Below are 21,577 nucleotides of genomic sequence, written 5' to 3'. Positions count from 1 at the left end.
TATTAGACAGCTGGTACCACCACTTCCTCCTATTACAGGAAAACAAACAGGCCTCTTTCTCTTTTGCTCTAAGTTTAGTAGTAAGAGCATGTAATGCAATAAGCTCACTGAAGCGGATAAAGATTAGGATAAACTGTTATCCTCCCTCTCTTTAATTCCCCCACTTAATTTAAATGGCCAACTAAAACAAGCGATACAATCTATTTGTACTCGAGAGAAACGTCAATCAGGAAATCCGTAATAGCACAGACAAAAATGTTATGTTTTCTGGCAGGTAATACATACTTTTGAAGATAAAATGGAAAAAACACAGATATGAGTGAACAATTTTTATTGAAACCCTCAAAGATTAAAGAGGACCAAATGGTGAGCTTGGGTACCATAACAGAAAATCTCACCTAACTGTACCATCATTCACAGGAATGAACAAACCCAAACACGACAAAATTCAAATTCTCATGTAATTGCTACAAGTGAATGTAAATGAACTAATCATTTTATCATAACCTTTCTTTAATCATACGAAAAAGAAGGGAATTTACATGGCATAACAAAAGATATGCAAAACTTAATGAAAACACAATTCTCTTAAATTTTTCAAACTTATTTTTATAGGATGCAGAATGCACTTGAAATGATTAAATGACTTAAGCTGATTCTTTTTTATTGCAAACTGTTTTAACATCAGCTTAACCCCCATGCATGGTATTCAAAAAGAACACAGCTTTTGAATTAGAAAGATCACTCAAGTTAAAATGAGGAATTAAGTAGCGAAATTAGGAAACGGCTGGGGTTTCTTCTGAAAGGAATCTTCAAGTACCAATATGTATAGAGAAAGAATACTAATTTTGGTTACATTTTCCCCCTTACTGTTAAATATACAAACTATAATACCTTTCAAAATAAAATACCCACGTAAGATAACTTTAATAAGAAACATTCAAACCAGATCTTGGAAAAATATTAAGCAAGAAATTTACTGGGCCAATAATGTCTTAATTTGTGATTATTCCAACATTTGATGATGTGTCTCCTGCTGTAGAGCCCAGGTTCTCTCCCTTTTGGTCCCTACAGTTAAGAATATTTAGTTAGTTGTGCTATGAGACAATCTGTAATAATTTCACTTACAGAAAAAACTTTCTGCCATACAATGACAGACCAAAGAGGAAGAGAAGGTAGGTGCTCTGAAGAAAACTTAAATGAGAAAAAAATCACCAATTTTGAAAAGATAAAAGTTTTTTGTTGTTGTTGTTGTTTTTCCCCAAAGGAATGCTGCACCCATTTCACTTAATATTAGAAATCCAGGTTAAAGGCACTGGGATGTACTCCTCACCATGAAGAGACTACTCAACTACATCTGACATCAGAGTCTGCTATTGCGATCAGCCTGCTTGCTGAGTGAGTGACACTTCTTACATAGAAACCTAATGTAAATTAAACAAGTTTGAATCCACTTATAATGTAACTAGTTTTATAAAAATATTCAGAGTTGCTAATAAAGCACCAAGAAAAAGAGAACCTCAGAGAGAGGACTCAGACCCTTCCTACAAGGTCACCCCTTTACAGTTTTGTCTAATAAGACCTCCAGAGTGACAAGAATCATCTTTGACATGTCCTACCTATATAATCTCAGGGATAGAACATTGCTATGGTGACTATACCCAAATGCCAATTTTCATTATAAATAGTTAAGAGACAGGTTACAAGATTTCATGGCTTACTCTTAAAAAGGTAAAATAGGTGCAATTTTCCTTTAAGAAAGTATTTATTCTGTAATATACCATTAACATTTTGATGTTCCCTTCAGTAAACACTGATATAACTACACTGGGACTACCAAAGAACTGTGAAGTAGCTACGATTATCTACAAATACTGTATTTTTTTCCACTTGAATACAGTATTTGTGCATTTAAGAAAACATTGTACAAAAAAATTATATAAATGAAAGCCTCAAAGAAATATCTGTCGCTAAATTTTGAATCGAAGTGACCACCATAGTAAATGAAAACATTTCTAAACATGATGTAAACATAAATGGAGTAATGCAAAACATCAAGGTATTCAAATCTACTATATTGCTATTTTCACCCTTAATGTATATTTCTACATAGTTTTCTCCTTTTGGAACAGTAATATAAGGGGCAGTACATTATCTTCATAACCTTATGCCATCAAATCAGTTAATACAGATGCGTGACACATTTAATTATACAAAATCAATTTGCTTCAAGTTACAAAATTAATGTTGATATGTAATTAATGAAAAAAATAAGATGTTAAAAAGATAACTATAAGAATACCCAGATATATGCTGTATTCCCATTTATATAGATCTGATCAATAAAACATCAACACATTCACTTAGATACTGATTTAATCCATGGATCAAGGCCATATTTTCAAAGTATTTTAAGGATGCCAGGACACTGCAAAAGCTGGAGAAAAGAGATGAGGAACAGTATATGCTTGCTAAACAAGAACTATGTTTATTTAGCTAGTGAATACCTAGAGTAATAAATTTTTACTTCATGATAGCAATCAGGCTCGCAAACACCCAGAAATAGGAATTAAGGGTTTTAAATGTAGTTATAAAGGTCATAAAAAGTCTGATTAGACTGAGGTACATTTACTCAAAATTTTGAGATTCATTAAGTGGTAGCAAACAAAATAATTCCTCAGACAAATGCACATTTTTCAGTATACATATTATTGGGGGAAGGAGGGGAGAAGAATGTGCATTAATTGGTGAAATCCACCAAGCTGCATATCAATATTCTGTTACACCAAACGGTTTGAAGACAAGGGAAATGTTCTAATATAATTTCAGATTATGTTTCATTTGGCTAAAATAGAGCTTAAGGTTGCTTTGCCATATTAAAAGTTTACTACAATAATTTTTCACATAAACATTTAGACTCGAACTCCAGGACTAAATATGGCATGATTATTTTGCTTTTAATCTGTCAAATAGCTAAAAATTGACAATTTAAAAACTACAACAAAGAAAAAGTTGAAGCAGTGTGACTCTTACATCATTGAACCACTTCTAATGGTTAACTGTTAGTATTTAACAAATTCAAAGAGTTAATGAATCCTTGCATTCATTCAGTCTTCTGTGCCTTAGCTAGGATGCATAATTACAAAAGACAGCAGATACTGGTAAAAGCTTCAGGACAGAAAGTGCTTGACGAAGTTACAGTTCTCAAGTGTGTTTGGTGAGAGTATAAGGGCAGATGCGCTGATGAAAACCATTACAAGAAGAGTCAATTCTGTGTTAGAGTTCAAAGATGTCACCTTAAGCAGAAAAAAAGCTTTAATAACGTCTTCTTTGACTTATTAGGCATTTCCAGAGTCTACATCATTAGTGTTGTAATTCTAACAGGACATCTTCATATGGTTATTGTTTGTTTCTATTTCTCTCCTGAAAGAAAAACACAAAGAATTTTAATAAAATACTACCATTATTTAAAAATTTTAATTATTTGTACTATAATGCCAACCATCTTCATAAAAACTTCTTCAACTACTAACTGCAGTAATTAAAAAGGATTTACTACTACCTGTACACACCACAGAGGGATGGTTATCACAAAACATTTTAAAATGAAGCAATCTAAATACAAAGACCTACTTCAGGAGAGTATGGCCCTCTCCACAGCCCTACCTCCCCATGAGATTTTGTTTAAGGTGAGAATACGAAACGTCTTTTTAGGCCTTTTAATGAGTTTTTTTAATGGTGCGGTATCAAATAGACTAATAGGCCTCTGTAGCAATTTGAAACCTATCGGCTAGGTAGTTAGGAGGAAAGGAAGAGTTGCATTAAACTGCATTTAACTCGCCTTACACTGAGATTCTCATGTTAATTAAAAAACACTCTCAATCACAAACTTCCTCTATATCACATTCCCACACTCATTATTGTAACTTTTTTGTATCAAGAAACATGATTATTTATTAATTCCTTTAAGAAAGTGGAAATCCCTTGAACAAAAGTAAGACTGAGTGATGTTTTCACGATGTTTATTAACCAAATATTTATCTACAGTACTTCTGTGAAAAAAAGGACAACCAGCATTATGCATGTCTATCAAGTGAATGCATCATGTAGTTTGTTTGCACCACCTTGGTGGTTTTTTTGTTTTTGTTTTTTTCTTAAAGATCTTATTTATTTGACAGAGAGAGCAGACAAGCAGGGGGAGCAGCAGGGCAGAGGGAGAAGGAGAAACAGGCTCCCCACCACGCAGGGAGCCCGATGCGGAGCTCAATCTCAGGACCCTGGGACCATGACCCTAGCCTAAGACAGATGCTTAACCGACTGAGCCACCCAGCCGCCCCTCTAAGTTTGTACCTCTAACAAGTTCACAGGTGATCCAGACACTGCTGGTCCAGAAAACATACTCTGAAAACCACCTGTGTTTAAACAAATTATGACTCACTCTCTCTGTTTTCACTACTCCCATTTTTATTTTTCCATAAGTAATACATGTTCTATAATAAATATGAATACACTTTGCAAATGGTCAAATTAGTTTCCCATCCTGTGACAGCATCAGAAAACTGTTACTTTATGTTCCAAAGAGAACTTTTAAGTTCTTTGTTACTAAATTCCTTTCTTTTTTAATTTTAATTTACTCCTAGACCTTAAGAACAGTATTTTATAAAGCTAATAAAATAAATGCCCTACTACATGATAGCTACAAATAATCTTATACACACATCATCACTGGAAGTACTCTGAAATTAAACAAAATGAAAGCAGACACAAAGCTAGCTAATTAATCATACTTCAAAAGGATAAACAAAAAGAAAAATCCAACAATATAAAAAAAAGACAAAATGAGAATTTAATACCAGGATGCTGTAGTCTAATTTTATAAAGGCCTTAAGCTTTTAAAAAACCAGCCTAAACATAAATTCAGTTCTAAACTGAGGGAAACAAATAGATTTGTATGAAAAATTCTGAAGCCTGCTTTAATTAGCCAGATATAAAAAACTAGACAAATTCATCAACTCCACAAAGAGCCCCAAAAGTACAGACCAAAAAAATGGCACTATTTAAGGATATGTTAGACAAAGAACTTTAACTCAAGGGAAATGATCAGATGTATCAATGAGGATCATGTATTATTTAAATAGAAGTTAGAGATGCTATTTCAGTTTGAACAGTAATCAACTATGCACTTTGGATCAAATTTAAAATATATAAATTACACATGTATTATAATAAATTTATATATGTAATACGTAACTTCTAACTCAGTGGACAGAAAAAGAGGAAAATTAAAAAAAATCAATCCAATAGAACAGATGGGTCGGGGGTGGGGAGGGGCTTCGAATGATCTAGATTTAATTAGAAAGTACAAAATAAGACAGCAGAAATACACATTTATATCAAGGAACAAAAAAATGTATGTTCATCAATGAAAACATAACAATTTAGATGTTTCAAAAATCCAGTTATACATGATTACAAGAAAACAACTTAAAACGTAAGAACACAAAGTTAAAAGTAATGAAAAGACATAAGACAACACAAACCAAATAAAGACTGAAACAACTATATTAATACCAGATAAAACTGATTTGAAGGCAAAAACCATTGTTGGGAGATAAAACGGTCACTGCATACTAAATAACAGACATTTTAAAAATAAACTGTGATAACATTAAACTAAAAAAACTTTACATATATTAGAAGTTGTCAGAATTATAAAGAAAATTTGACAGTATTCTCATTATAGCAGGAGAATTTAACACATTAATTGGTAAAGCAGAAATAGTAGTAAAAATATAGACTGAATATACATAATATAGAAAACTGAGGCAATTATAGGGTATACACTGAACAACCACAAAAGGTGACTATATGGCAGACTGGAAAGCAAATCTCATTAAATACCAAAGAGTCCATGTCATGCAACATCACATTTTCTGACATCAGTTTTAGAAGCGAAACAGATAAGCAACAGAACACCTTACCCACATTTGGAAATTCTAAAAACACACTTCTAAAAGTCTCCCAAAAAATCACAATGGAAATTCAAAAAATTTTACATCAGTACAATGAAAATGCTTAGTCTAAGCCCCACCGAACACTTAGGAATTTACATATGCAAAACTTTAAAAAAAAAAAGTCTGAAAAATAATGAGCTCATCATCCAACTCAATATGTTAGGAAATGAGTAATAAGTCCCCAAAAGTAGAAGGAATGAAATAAGATAGCAGCAGAAAATAATGGAACATAAAACAAGAAGAAAGAGAACCAAAGAGAATAAAAATTGGTGTTTGGAGGGGAAAGCTAGTGTTTGGGAGAAAAAAAAAAAACCTAACAATAGAAAAAATCTCCGGAAAGACTGATTTAAAAAGAAGATGCATTTAATATCATGAGACTGATACAACTAAAAAATAAAAATACTACTCACACCAATAAGCAAAAAAAACCTTTTAAAGCAACTTCCTAAAAATACAATTTACCTGCATACAATTTACCAAACCAAACTCAAGAATAAACAGAAAACCTGAAAAGACCTGTAAGAACTAAAGAACGTTAATCAACAATTAAAAATCTACCCCCCAGGAAAACCCACCAGGCTCATGTTTTTGTTTGTTATGCACATATGTATGCATGCATGCATGTATGTAATCTCTACACGTGACGTGGGGCTCAAACTCAAGACCCTGAGAACAAGAGCCAGCCAAGAGCCCCCAGACTCACATGGTTTTAAGATGTACATTTAACTAATTATCCTATAATTGATCATTCTAAACTTAACACCAACTATTCCATAGACTAGAAAAAGGGGGAATGGTTCTGAGTATTTTGAGGTTAGCAATGCTTTGATACTAACACTGTCAAAAGAAGAATGAAAAAGTAACAGTCTAGTCTCACTTGTCACAAAAGGATCTCTTAAAGGCTGTTTTGCTGGTAACAGAGTGTAGAGGAGCAAAGGTGAGGACAGGAAGGCCAGTAAGGCCAGCACAGTAATAATCCAGTACAATAATAACAGCCCTTCAATGGAGATGAAAGATACAGGGCTAGTGAAGAGCTCAGATTTGGGGTATGTTTTGAAAGCAGAATCAACAAGACTTACTTACTTACTGATGTACCAACTGTGATTAGATGCGGAATGAGAAAAGTATCAAAAATGAGTCCCGTAACTAGAAGGGCAGTGGTGCCCTGTACACAGACAGAGGTTTGGGGCAGGCAAAGAAACAGGGGAGTTATATTAGATTTCAGATGCTTATTAAACAGCTGTGAGAAGATGTCAAATAGGCAGTTTGATATATGAGTCTGGAGATGGGAGGAAAGGTCCGGGGTGGGTATACAAATTTGGAAGCCCTCAACATAGTAAATGTCCATCAAAACTCAGGTCTTCCTGAATATGGTCAATACCTTAGCTTTAAGACAACAAAACCCGCATTTATGTTAACAAGATCTAGAACTGAGCCTGACACTGTTAATATTAAATAAGTATTTAAATATAATGAGCTCTCTATGGGCATGCTATCAATCACAGACCACTAGAAATATGAGACTAAGCAATATGGAGCTATCAGTGATAACTTCTTGTGCTGTTCTAAAATGGAATATATATTACACAGCTGACATTATAAATTACACGTACTGGTGTGTTGCTGGGAAGTAACACAGGGAGAAAGAAAACCTGAATTATACAAAAGGAGCCATGGTCCAGTACACCTAAAGGACTGTGTCTTCATTGATAGTTCAGAAGAAGGCACTTTAAACACACACTCTTTAGGACACAAACTTTCCAAAGTGACTCATAGAATTTTCACTTTTAATAATGACTGACAATTCAAAAGACAATCTGCAGAGGGATCCCTCCATCTCTCATTTTCCAATAACAGAGCTGGCCTCGACCAGACAGATTCAGAGATTTGAGGGCTTTTGAGTCTCGGGTATTGGGCTTCTTCCCCACCTCGAACTGAGCAGACACTGGAGACCAATATGTGATCCTAAGGCCCAGATGCAGAAATTGGCCTATGGAGATGAGCTCCAGGAGGAAGTGTACTTGCCAACCCATGCCTTTTTGACAGAGTATAATGGATGAGCTAAGACTTCCCTACCTACGAAACAGCGGGAAAACAAAATTTTCATCAGTGCCCTCAGAGGGGCCGACAGCTTGCCCTTAACATTACGAGTAAATAACTTATTTCCTTGTAATCACTGGTAGGTTTATCACTATTAGTGATATTTCAGTAACCAGACCTGAGACTACATAGGTCACAAGGGAAAAAGCAACTGTGTATCTAAGAAGCCGCACCATCCAAAAAGAAAATGAGAATAAGCACTAGGAACAAGAGTACAATAAAACAGAACTGCTGAAAGACCCAGTGAATACCTGGAGGGGAAAAAAGAGAGAGAGAGAGAAAGCAGGCAGGCAGTCACTTGAGGCCGAAATGCAACAAACACCTTTTGTCTAGCTTAAAAATCTGACTTTCAAATTGAAAGTTTAGGTAGATGAATTAAAGGGGAAAATGGTCACTGCCTCATTTAAGGAGCAGAAATATTAACTCTGAGAATTACCTTGATTGCAAAGCAGGAAAGAGAGCTGGAAATCACAAAGAAAAAAATAAGAGAATTATAGGATAAATCTAAGACAAAATGAATATTCTAGAAGTAGGAAAAAGAACAAATACAAGAGCTAAATAACAACTAAAATAACAATAAAAAAAATTCACAAATTCTTTAATATTCTTTCCTGAATGAGGTGGAGCTTGCTTTTCCTCCTGTAAAGTGTGGGGCTGGACATTCTGACTTGCTTCTAAGAACAGAGCATGCAAAGAGAGAAAAAGGGATATTTACATTAGAGAAACCTAGCAGACACCACCTTAACCAAGTAATCAAAATTAGTATCAGTGAGTAGTAAAAGTCACCTATAGTCCTATAGTCAGATAAGAAGGACACACCACTATACAGTATTCTTCCCACAAACTCAGTCTAATCATCAGAAAGCATTAGGCAAACCGACACTGAAAGATGCCTTATAAAATACCCGACCAGTAGTCTTCAAAAATGTTAAAGCCATGAGGGATGAGAAAAGACAGAGAACTGTCATAGCTTAGAGAAGACTAAGGAGACATAAAAACTAAATGCAAAACTGGTTTTCCAGATCTGGAACAAAAAAGACATCAGTGGAAAAAGTGGGGAAATCTGGAAAAAAGTCTGCAGTTAACGGTATCGTGCCAATGTTAATTTCTTAGTTTGGATAAACACACTAGCATTATGTAACATACCAATATGAGGAGAAACTAGATATACAGAAACATCCTGTATTATCTCTGCAACATTTCTGTAAAATCTAAAAATTATTCAAAATAAAGTTTTAAAAAATCATAATAAAAAGTTAGAAAAATACAACTCCCAAATATATTAAATACCATACTGCTACAGAAATATGAAATACATAAATGTTCTAAAGGGTATTGTTAATTTAATGGCTGTCCAGCTTCTCTTTTTATTGTTTATGGGATAAGTGTTAAAATCTGCCCCAAAGTTAAAACCAGTAAATTATTAGACTTCATTTTTAAATTTAAAAAAAAAAAGGGGGATAGGCATGTTTCAAAAAAGGACAAAATTATAGATGAAGAATGACTACAGTTGAAACATACAATAGATTCACTGGAAAATTACTTACTTACCAGGAATAAAATCTACTCAGATTGGCTTACATGACTGAAAAATTTTACACTAGAGAGTAGAACAAGGGCAGTAACAGATGGATAAAACCCCCAGCTGTTCAAAAGCCTGTACATTTGTCCAGATCCATTAAAGTGCTTTAATACTGAGATAAGCTTCCGACCTGCACTGTCCCAAAAATATGATCAATCATTTTGCATTAAGAAAGCAAAAGACAAAGAATATAAAGGAAACAGACCAATTTTATACTGTAAAATAAATTCAAAATTAAAAATATCATCAAGGGAAAGGATAACGATTATGCTTTGGAGGTTCTGTTTTGAGAAGCCAATTCTTGATCCTCTGCGTGACCACACCATAATAAAAAAACTGCTTTAACAGATTCCAGTGCCTAAGTCTGCATTTACAGAATAAAGAAGCATTTCAGGTTTGAATAAGTATATGCAGTCCGATAATTTATAAACAGTTCATCTGTACCAAGGATCAAGTAATCTCAAAGTGTACTATAAAACGGAAGAGTTAAGAATTAAGTTCAAATAATGAAAAATGGTAGAGAACAGCCATGATATGTGTTAATTTAGGTCCAAATCAGAGTTAACATGATTCTAAGAAGTCTTGGAATTGGTACTAATTCATGTTTAGAGCTGTGATTTAATTTCGACAACATATAACATCACTCATCACACTAAATTAATTTTTTTGTTGATGTGTAGCCTTATTTTGGTTTTAGAGTCTTCACTTAATTTCACATTTAAGTCACACTATATTAAAAATAAAATCACATACAAAATGAAGCATAAAGATCAAAAACAAATAAAATGGTCTCTATTTACAGACAATATGACTGTTAAGCAGAAAATCCTAAGGATGTTCTATTAGAACTAATAGGTGAATTTATGAAAGTCACAGGACACGAAATATTTCTATAAACCAGCAATGAACAACTGAAAAAACTGAAATTACAATTACATTTACAATAGCATTAAAGAATATAAAATACTAAAAAAAATTAAAAATTAAGAACTACATATGTATATTTAGAATAAATTCATAAAGAGACATGCACATGTCCCCAACACTGAAAAATACAAAACTTCACTGAGAGAAAGTGAATGTCTGTCTGTCCAACCAGACTGAGTTCCACAAAGAAAGGGCTATTTAGGACGGCACTGGAGGAGATAATGCTAAGTGAAATAAGTCAAGCAAAGAAAGACAATTATCATATGGTTTCTCTCATCTATGGAACATAAGAACTAGGATGATCGGTAGGGGAAGAAAGGGATAAAGAAAGGGGGGGTAATCAGAAGGGGGAATGAAACATGAGAGACTATGGACTATGAGAAGCAAACTGAAGACTTCAGAGGGGAGGGGGTGGGGGAATGGGATAGACTGGTGATGGGTAGTAAGGAGGGCACGTATTGCATGGTGCACTGGGTGTTATACGCAACTAATGAAGCATAGAACTTTGCATCGGAATCCGGGGATGTACTGTACGGTGACTAACATAATATAATAATAAAATTTAAAAAAAAAAGGGGCTATTTATCTTTAGGGGCTCACTGGTAACATTTAATATTTATCTGTTGACTCAGTAAGGGATCACAGTTAAGAAAAGAACATACAGGATCAAAATATATGGTGATATAGGTTGACCAGAATACAACATGTATGCTAGTTTTCTCACATAAAAAGGCTGGTCTGGGGACTCAGAAACAGAAGCTCTGAAAGCCAAACAAAGGAATCCATATGCAATTCCATTTTGGATCAGATTTTAGTCTGTTTACAATAAAATGAAAGTAATAAAATTATTACATTCCAGACTTTCATTTACAAGTGGAATTGTTCACTAGTAGCTTTTTTATATCTTAGTTCTTTTATTATATATCCTATAATCTTTATTCCCTTATGTTACTTCAAATCCAAAAAACCCGTCAGTATTAAATGTGTAATGTGTAAGAGTTGAAATAGCTTTCAATAAATTCAAAGTTTTCTGCCAAGAAACAGTAAAGTCAGCTTCTCTCAGTAAACAGAGTGCAATATAAGTAAATTTCTAAATTAAGAAATTGCACATCAAAATTTTAAAATAAATTGTTAAGTAAACAGGAAAGATAATTCAACAATTTAAATTACTTCCTGAAACTTAAAAAAGATATTTCATATTAACCTAAATATGTTCCTGCAGTAATAATATATTTGCTACTCACGAAAAATAAGTAACTGATATATCATTAAATTAAATGATGACTGTTCATACCATAATAGATAAGAAGTATTTCCGAAAGATTTATACTTAATCCAGTAAACTACAGATAGTTCATTTACTAAACTCCTAAAATTCTTTATAAGCACTGGAACAAAATACAGCCACTATTAACTCTCCTATGAGGCAACAATATTAATCTGAGAAAAAAATAAAAACAAATCGGTATTATAAAATGTTAAATCAAAGCACCTCTTTTCCCACCTCTGGCCTACAAAGAATATTTACCAAGTTCAAAACAGAATCTACTACAATTAAAACTGTATCATCTTTTTTTTTAAACTGTATCATATTGAATATACAAAATGTCATTCAATGTTTTATCAGAGAATTTGCCACTTAAATATGCAATATAAAAGTTTATGGTATCCAGGCATCTGGCTGGCTCAGTCAGTAGAGCATGCGAATCTTATGGTCATGAATTCAAGCCCCACGTTGGGTGTGGAGCCTACTTAAAAATAAAATAAAATAAAATAAAAAGTTTATGGTATCCAGGTGCCAAAATCTACTTCCCAAAGAAATATTCTCCAAAATTTACAGTAAAGATCAAAGGAAAAGATTTTACGTACTGAATTTGTTTCTGATAATCATAATCAACTCACTAATAAAAGGAAGTCCATCCATTAAAAAAAAGTCATCCATAAAAAAAACTTACCAAAAGGTAGTCAAGCACAGACTTTGACTCATTCTTGATCCTAAGAACTATAATTTGATTAATGGGAAACCATTAAACTAAATGTTCTACTTGAGAAAAAGAAGTACAGAACTGTCGGGGAAATGCTTACTGTTGTCACAGGTATAGTTATTGTTGAAGTGACTTCTTGTATATTAACAAAAACTTGGTTACTCTGAGACAGACCTATCAATCTCAGATTCAAAATTATTCCCATTAAGAAAAATACCATATGAGGTACTAAAACTTAACTCTTTGAAAATACCTAATATAAAATAGTATACATGACTAAAGTACACAGAAGATTCCAGAAATTAAAATCATTCAATAAGGATTTTAGTGTAATTATGCCTTGCTTAATTCTACATAAACTGCAGGTTTTCATCTCTTTCTGTGCGAATAGGTAAATGCCATATTTTGGAAATTCATCTCAAAGTTACAGGCAACTGAAAACTCTAATTTCTATAGGGAGATAAGAGATATTAAACAAAAAATTTCACTTGAGATTATGTTTCTTGATCAATAAGGATTTATAAGAATAAAAGAAACTAGTATGATCTAAATGACTCACAATCAAGTACAACAGAAGTAAAATTTCAATAGAAGGATTATCTGAATAGTCAAAAGTAAATTCTGCTGCGCAGACTACTTGAATTTATCTGTACATTTACACTCAGAACATTATTAGTTCTTTGTTTTCTTTCATTTTCCAATTAAACAAGGTTTATCATTAGAAGTAATACGTACAAAGAGCAAGTTAAAGTAAAAAGTAAGCTCCCCTATCAACCTCTAGCCCTTTCTATTTTAAGTTCCTCCTAATGGGTTATCCACTATAACTTTTAAGTAGCACACTAATACATCAATTTCCTGTTTTCTCAATGCAGACACTATCAATTCCCATTGTATATGATTAAGTAATTTATCACAGTGGATGGATGTTCTCCTCTTCTCCCTCTTTACATTAGAAGCCACACTCTTTAAGTCTTGGTGATTGTCTTTATGACTCTAAATAATATGCAAGGCACAACTGTTTGCTATATCACCTTTAAACAATTCTGTTACCTTCGGAAAGATGAGAAAAATACTGCATTTATTTACTCTTCCTCAAATCTTTCCTTCCCATTCCATCTCATACCATTTTGTTCTAACTATAATTAAATCTTTTATATGCTAGTGTCCATTTCTACAGATGGAAAAACCAAGAGGCAGCATTCATTATATAATTTGAATGATCAGTACATAGTTCCTAAATAAAAAAAAGTACAGCAATTTAAACCAATAAATAAAAACTCAAGGACATTCAAACTTTCCAAAAGGAAAGAGATTCTTCAAAGCATTTACTCATTTAACAAATTACTACTTACGTGCCAGTCGTTAGGTGCTAGGGATTCAGCAGAGAACAAAGCAAGCCCCGCTCTCACATAGCTTATGTTCTAATGAGAACATGATTAGCTAGAAATGTTTTCTTTTTAACTTCCTTCATTTCTCCAAGGTCAGTGGTTCCCCACTGAGGGCTCATTTCATTTGTCAGGCTTCAAAGACCACAGTGCCAATTTAACAGACTGAGTGGAGATGCTTATATTCCTAACATAAACTACATACAATGAAGACCTATCTGATACACAGTCCCGTTGAAAGATATTTGTTCTAGTATAAGCAGTTACCAGGTGTCATCTTTCTTGAATTCCTTTTTCTGCTGAAAAACCTTTCAGGTCACTTTCTCATGAAGGGTATGGGGCTACTCCTGTACACCTGAAATCTTCATTTTGCATTTCCCCTTCAATGATATAATGCGACACTCATCTTTAAGAACGTAACTCTACATACCCCATTCCCCTCCACTCTTGAAATAAGATTTTCTGTATGAGTATCCAGAGTCATAGATGGAAAAATTCTGATGATAATCTGATTCTCCTTCGTCTGTAGTAGGTAATTTGTCTTTGGCTCAGGAAGCTTAAGAGTTTCTCTTTATCCTGCCTTTAGTTCTTTTCAATTTGAAATAATCCTGCTAGTTACTGAGCTTGAGCCCATTCCTTCTGAAAACATGTACCTTTTGTCTTTGGGCATTTTTCTCTAATCATTCTTCCCTTTGCTTTTTCCCTATCCTCCTTCAAAACTCCCTTTAGAAAGACAGCAGGCCTCTCCCCTCTTTCTATCACGTCTTTCACCTTTTATATGTATTTTTCATCTCTATTACTCCACATTTGGAAATTTCTTTGATTTGAAATTTCAGATCAACTGGATTTAAAACATGAACATTTTATTATCTGCTGCTCACTATTTTTTTTATTTTGACATTGTTTCTCATTTCTAAGAACATTTTCTGGTTTTCTTTTTACATATGAATCCTCACAACAAATTAAATTTTGTTTTATATTTTAAATTATCTTCTGCTCCCTAAATTCTTTTAATGAGTCCATCTTGGCTGTTCTGTCATTAAGCTTGACTTTAATCAAATAAATCAAAAGTATGTGTTCAAATCTAAGAATGAATAACTAGGCAAATACTATGAAAACTAACATGGATTTCTCTTCAGTTTTAAGTTTCACCAATATCCCTTACTCTTAAACGACAAAGCATGACTTTCTAAGTACTATATAGCCTGACAGGATGTCTAGCAGACTCTTCCATTGGGTGCTTTGCTGGCAAGGTAACCTGGGGACTTCCTCCACTGTCAAAATAACCAGAAGAAAAAACAAAGAAAAAGTCGATTAAAGAACCAGTGATGAGAAGACGGAATTAGCTTCAAATCCTTGTCTTCTATCACAAGTAGGCCTAAGAACTAAATGAAAAACATGAACACACTAGAAAGAGAAATGAAAGAAAGTTACTATAACCACAGACCCAAATGCAAACTTTAAAACTAAAAACTATGAAAAACCATAGGAAAAAATCTTCCCAAACCAAGGAAAGGCAAAGATTTGGGGTCAGATTAGTATAAGCCTTCTAAAGTTGTTCTTACTATTCAAAATTGTGTGGGCTATTCTAGTTCCTCTCCCTGATCTTAGCCCAGATCTTATACTAGAAAAAAGGCATAAAGGACACTGTGGATCAACTGATAAGAGTATCGTGGTTATATAAGAGAGTATCCTTATCCTTAGGAAATATACGCCATACTTTTGGGGGTAAAGAACTATGATATATGGAGCTTACTCTCAAATTGTTAAAAAAAAAATGCACATAAAGCAAACAGGGAAGAATGTTAATAGATTAATCTGGATAAAATGCACATGAGTGTTTCACATATTATTCTTACTCTTCCAAATAAATTAAAAATTATTTCCAAACAAAAAATGAAGGAAAACAGATTCACATATATTGTTGCATGCTCAGTCATTCCACTATATTACTAAGGCACCAATGTATTTTGGCTATTTTCCTGTTGATGAACATTTAGGTTGCTCCCAGTCTTTTTACTATTATCTTCATTCTTGTGTGTCTTCTGGGGTATATGGAAAGTTTCTCTTAGGTTTATATCCAGGAAAACTGCTGAATTATAAAGTTTATGAAATGTTCAGCTTTATAAGAGAATGCAAAACTACTTCCCCACATAGCTATTACCAAATTAATGCTCCTATCTTCAACGGCAGAAGAGATTTTGTTGATCTAGTTTCTCCAATACCTGATACCATCAAATTTCTTTCTTTTTTTTTTTTAAGATTTTATTTATTTATTCGACAGAGATAGAGACAGCCAGCGAGAGAGGGAACACAAGCAGGGGGAGTGGGAGAGGAAGAAGCAGGCTCATAGCGGAGGAGCCTGATGTGGGGCTCGATCCCATAATGCCAGGATCACGCCCTGAGCTGAAGGCAGACGCTTAACCGCTGTGCCACCCAGGCGCCCCCCATCAAATTTCTTAATTTTGCCAAATGAATGGATATAAAATATTTCCTCATTACAGTTCTGATTTGCATTTCCCTAATTATTAATAAGACTGAATATCTTTTTATATATTTATTAGCCATATTTGTTTCCTCTTTCATGAAATGACTATCCATCTTTTGCCCATTTTTCAATTAGTTCATCTTCTTCTTAAACTGATTCACAGGAGTTCTTTACATATTCTTGATACTAATTTTTGATTAGTTATATCCAACATTCTTGCAGTGCCTCATATGTCTTTCTACTTTCTTTAAAGCATCTCTTGATGAACAGATTTTTTTTTTTTTAAGTAGGCTCCACATCCAACGTGGGGTTTGAACTCACAACCCAAGAGTCACATGCTCTACTGACTGAGCCAAGTAGGCACCCCCTGATGAACAGATTTTAATGTAGCCAAATTTTATCAATCTTTTCTTTTATAATTAGTACTACTGTGTGTCTTAAGAAATCCTACTTTACCCAAAGACCAAAGAGTATGCACCTGGGAAAATGTGACCCTCATATATCAGAAGGTTTGAAGAATTTCAGCAAAATACAAGACAGATGGGGTCATGTTAAAAGAGAACACTAAACAGTGACATGCAAACCTTTTTATTTCAAAAAGAAAAAAAAAGGTATAACAAGTAAAAAGAATTCTACCAAAACACCACTAATTTGTCCCTCTTGATGGAACCAAGGAGGACCTACAACAGACAGGGAACACATCCTTCATCACGGGATGCCAACAATATCTAAAAGCAGTTTCGCTGGAAAGCTAAAGTGTAAGCACAAGCTCATCTAAGAGAAAATCTACAAATAAAAGTCTATGCATTCTTCCTGGACTAGGGATGCCAGCACCAGGAAGAAAACTGGGCAAAGATATGTGATACCGCAAACGCTAAACAGTTAACAGGGAGAACGGTTTCCTGACATGGTGGTTTCAAACTCAAAGCAAAGTTAAATTACGGCCACTAGCACATCCATTGTACTGGTTTTCTCCCTTCTTACTCTCACAGGCCGATAAATCACTCCACTGGTAAAGTCGACAACACGATTCTCTCATCTCCATGTGTGCAGAGGGAAGAGAATGTGCAACTAACACTAAGCATTGAAAGGAAGAAAGAAGAAAACGACAACCCTGTTTTGGAGCAAATACCTTACCTGGATGATCCTCTTCCAGGTTCAGTGATGACAGAAAAAAAGTCAAATTGAGTCTTAAAATATCGTTTCACAAAAAAGGATACTAATAAAACTATAATGAATCAAACTAAAAAGCTTCTGCACAGTGAAGGAAACCATCAACAAAATTAAAAGGCAGCCTACTGAATGGGAGAAGATATTGACAGACGGTCAACAGACACAAGAAAGATGCTCAACATCACTACCCATTAGGGGAATGCAAACACAATGACACCTCACCTCACACCTGTCAGAATGGCTAGTATCAAAACGACAAGAGATAACAAGTATTGGTGAGGAACAGTGTTTGTGGGAATGTATATTGGTGCAGCCACTGTGGAAAACAGTATGAAGGTGCCTCAAAAAACTAAAAATAGAAATACCATACAATCCAGTAATCCCACTTCTGGGTATTTACCCAAAGAAAACAACACTACTTTGAAAATGTGTATACAGTCCTATGTTTATTGCTGCAGTATTTATAAATATGCAAGCAACCCAAGTGTCCATCAATAGATGAATAACTAAAAAAGATGTGGTGTGTATACACACACACAATAGCACATTCCTCAGCCATAAAAAAAAAAGGAATGAAATCTTGCCATATGTGACATGGATGAACCTAGAAGGGATTATGCTAAGTGAAAGAGAGAAGACAAATACCATATGATTTCACTCACTTATATGTGGAATCTAAAAAACAAAACAGAAACAGACTCTTAAGTACAGAGAACGGTCCAGGACTAGGGGAGTGGGGGGATGAGGATGGGTAAAACAGGTGAAGAGGATTAAGAGGTACAAACTTCGAGTTATAAAATGTCAGAGATCAAATGTACACAACAGGAAATAGTCCATAATACTGTAATAACTTTGTATGGCGAAAGACAGTAACTATACTTACTGTGGGGAACATTTTGTAATGTATGTAAAGTGTCAAATCACTAAGTTGAACATTGGAAACTAACAGTGAACGTCAACTATGCTTTAATTAAAAAAAAAAAAAAAACTACATTGAATCCAAATCACGGCTGCCAGAGGTTAGACATGGGGGAAGAATGTAACTATGAAAGGATAGCACAACACAGTTTTCCAGGGATGATGAAACTATTCTGTATCCTGATTATGGTGGTAGTTACACAAATCTACAAATGTGTTAAAATTCATTAACTGCCTACTCCAAAAAAGTGAATTATACTGCATGATTTTTTTAAAAAGTTTAAAAAGGATATGTACATGAATTTATAGGAGTTTGACTTATATTCTCCAAAAACTGGAAACAACCCAGAAGTCCTTCAAAGGATGGATAGATAAACTGTGGTAGATTCACACAATGAACTGATGCTTAGTAATTAAAAGGAACAAAGAACTGATATACAAAACAACATTGATACACTGCAAAGATATCAAGCTAAGTGAAAGAAGCCAGTCTCAAAAGATTACACACTGTGTAATTTTGTTTATATGACATTATGGAAAATACCTTAAGAGACAGAGAACAGATTAATCAAAGGGGGAAGGAAGCACTTGACTCAAAGAGGCAACAACAGGGAATTTACAATTTTACTGCATGTAAATTTTAAAAAAGAAACAAGCCTAAAAAGCACAAGAATGAGGAAGAAGTTTCAAAAATGATAATTATTGGAAGCAGAAATAAGCTTTAAACAGTCAGCTTTGTGCTCAATAAACAAGATGGACTCTGGATCAAATAAAAAAATCAACAGATGTAAGCAGGAGCTAGACATAATAACGTAAGCAAACTAATACTGTCACTGAAGAATTCAAAACTTGATAAATCACAAAATCAACACAAAGCAAACCAAATTAATGACATGGAAATTCAAATCTGAAAGTCTCCAAATGCAAAGAAAAATGATAAAGAACCAACAGCACCAAAGGACAAAGATGCACTATATTTTTCAACCTAACCGGAAAAAAGAAAATATAAATTAAAAATCTGGCCTATAGACAAAGGATTAAGGGATATTATTGAGGTCCATGTTAAACACATTCCACATACATGTTCATATTCCAAGAATAATCTTTTGTGTACACAAAACAGAAATAGCTATTTCTAAAGAAAGAAAATTTAGGCTGGCCTCAGACTTCTCCATGACATAAAACTATAAATAATGTAATATAAATATAAAACTATAAATCTAAGCCTGAATGAAAAGCCTGTGACCTAAGAATTTTATATCCAGGTAAACTGTTGTTCACATATCATGGCCAAAGAAAAGACAATTTCTCAATCTAGAAGGACTTAATATATTATAAATATTTGTATTATATATAAACAAATCTATATACCAAATTACTCATCTTAAAAAAAAATAAGTTACATAAGATTTAAAAAAAGGATTCAAAATAAACATGTCAAAGGTGGGTTAGACATCAAAAGACTAGTAATAAACCATGAAACAATTTAAATGTACAATTTTAAAGTTTAAAAATTATTAACTTTAAATCACTGTGGTATATGTGATTGTAAAACAATATGTAACTGTAATAAATAATTCCTGAGACAATTATATAATAAAAAACAATAAAACTAGGACTATATTTTCAGACTGAGTAGGGAAGAAATGTAGAAGACATACAAGGGTGACCTCTTAGTGGTGAGAGGGGAAAAAAAGTTGAGAAGCAGTTCCTTGCTATGCATCTTTTTTTCCCTGAGCAATCTCATTCCACTTTCGCAGAATCAACTATTCAAGAACAGAAAGCTCCCAAATCTAACTCCCACATCTAACTGCTTAATCAGAGATTTCGCTTGTCTCTATTTCTCAAACGTAACTTACAATCAGCACATCCTAAAAGGAAAACCTGCACCCCACTTTTCATACCCCAAATCCATTTTCCTGATCCGCTATTTGTAATGGCAGTTACAATATGACCATTTACTCAACCACTGAGCTCAAAAATTCAGGAGCTCCTTTTGATCCCTTTTCCCTCGTTCTTACACATTTAATCGGAATCACTAGCATGAGAATCACCTAAGGTGTGCTCGTTAAAAGTGTACATGACCAGGTCTCTTATCAAATACAGATGACACTTGAACAACATGGATGTGAACTGTGTGGGTCCACTTATATACAGATTTTTTCTGTCAAATACAGTACTTTCTCTTCCTGATTAATTTTCTTAATACTGTTTTTTCTCTAGCTTACTTTATTGTAAGACTACAGTATACAATTCATGTAACATACAAAATATGTGTTAACCAACTAACTGTGTTATCGACAAGGCTTCCTGTAAACAGTAGGCTATTAACCAAGTTTTGGGTGAGTCAAAAATTATACACAAATTCCAAACTAGGAGTTTGGCACCCCTAACCTGCACATCACTCAAGGGCCATCTGTATATCAGATTTTCCTGCAGTGGGTCTCAAGAACCTCCATTTCCAAGAAGCGTCTCAATAATTTAAGTGCCCTAAGGTTTGCAAACGACTGCTCTAGAATCATTATTTGAATTATTATTCACCAGTAAGGAATGTTCACAAAAATAGTTTCCTTGTCTGCACAGACCAAGAAGCCACAAGACACGTAAGTTCACACACAGAAACAAATTATTGACATTTTATAGAGCTAAGTTCTTGCTTTATCTTAATTTCTACGTAAGAGCTTTCGATAGTAACCAACATAATTTATCAGAAAAGCTTCTAACTTTATACCTGCTGCATCTGAAAAGAAATTTAAACGTACTGTCTACGGAAAAGTCTGCTAGTTGTCTACTCCACCCATTCTTTCTTTTCCTCTTAAAAAATAGGACCCCCTATTTTCTCTTGTAGTTTGGAACAGAAAACATTCCCCAGCTGGTCTTGCTCTGTGTGCCCTGTGATCAAATTCTGGCCTATACAATGCAAGCAAAAACAGTGCATAACTTCAGGAAAGTCTCCCTTAAGAGTCCCACGGAGGGCCAATAACAGAATAAGAAATCAAATTCTA

The 21,577-nt window shown here is 33.9% G+C and overlaps 1 protein-coding gene across 11 annotated transcripts in view; it reads right to left on the bottom strand.

Moving 5' to 3' along the window:
- Nucleotides 1–316: 316 nt before the first annotated feature.
- The window catches only part of YTHDF3 (YTH N6-methyladenosine RNA binding protein 3), a 40,380-nt gene continuing 19,119 nt past the window's right edge, over nucleotides 317–21,577 (bottom strand). For 9 of the 11 annotated variants that reach the window (XM_034668123.1, XM_034668121.1, XM_034668120.1 and 6 more), the window contains one exon: nucleotides 3,453–8,788. In XM_034668123.1, coding sequence (XP_034524014.1) covers nucleotides 8,702–8,788 — 87 coding nt within the window. In that variant the 3' untranslated portion in view covers nucleotides 3,453–8,701. Of the gene's footprint in view, nucleotides 3,424–3,452; nucleotides 8,789–21,577 lie in introns of those variants that run through there. The other 2 variants (XM_019792767.2, XM_034668126.1) reach the window with 2 other exon arrangements.

This window comes from Ailuropoda melanoleuca, chromosome 9 (assembly GCF_002007445.2).
Source record: "Ailuropoda melanoleuca isolate Jingjing chromosome 9, ASM200744v2, whole genome shotgun sequence".
Taxonomy (NCBI): Eukaryota; Metazoa; Chordata; class Mammalia; order Carnivora; family Ursidae; genus Ailuropoda; species Ailuropoda melanoleuca.
The sequence above is the reverse complement of the archived record's forward strand: the minus strand, read 5'-3'. Positions and strand labels throughout refer to the sequence as shown.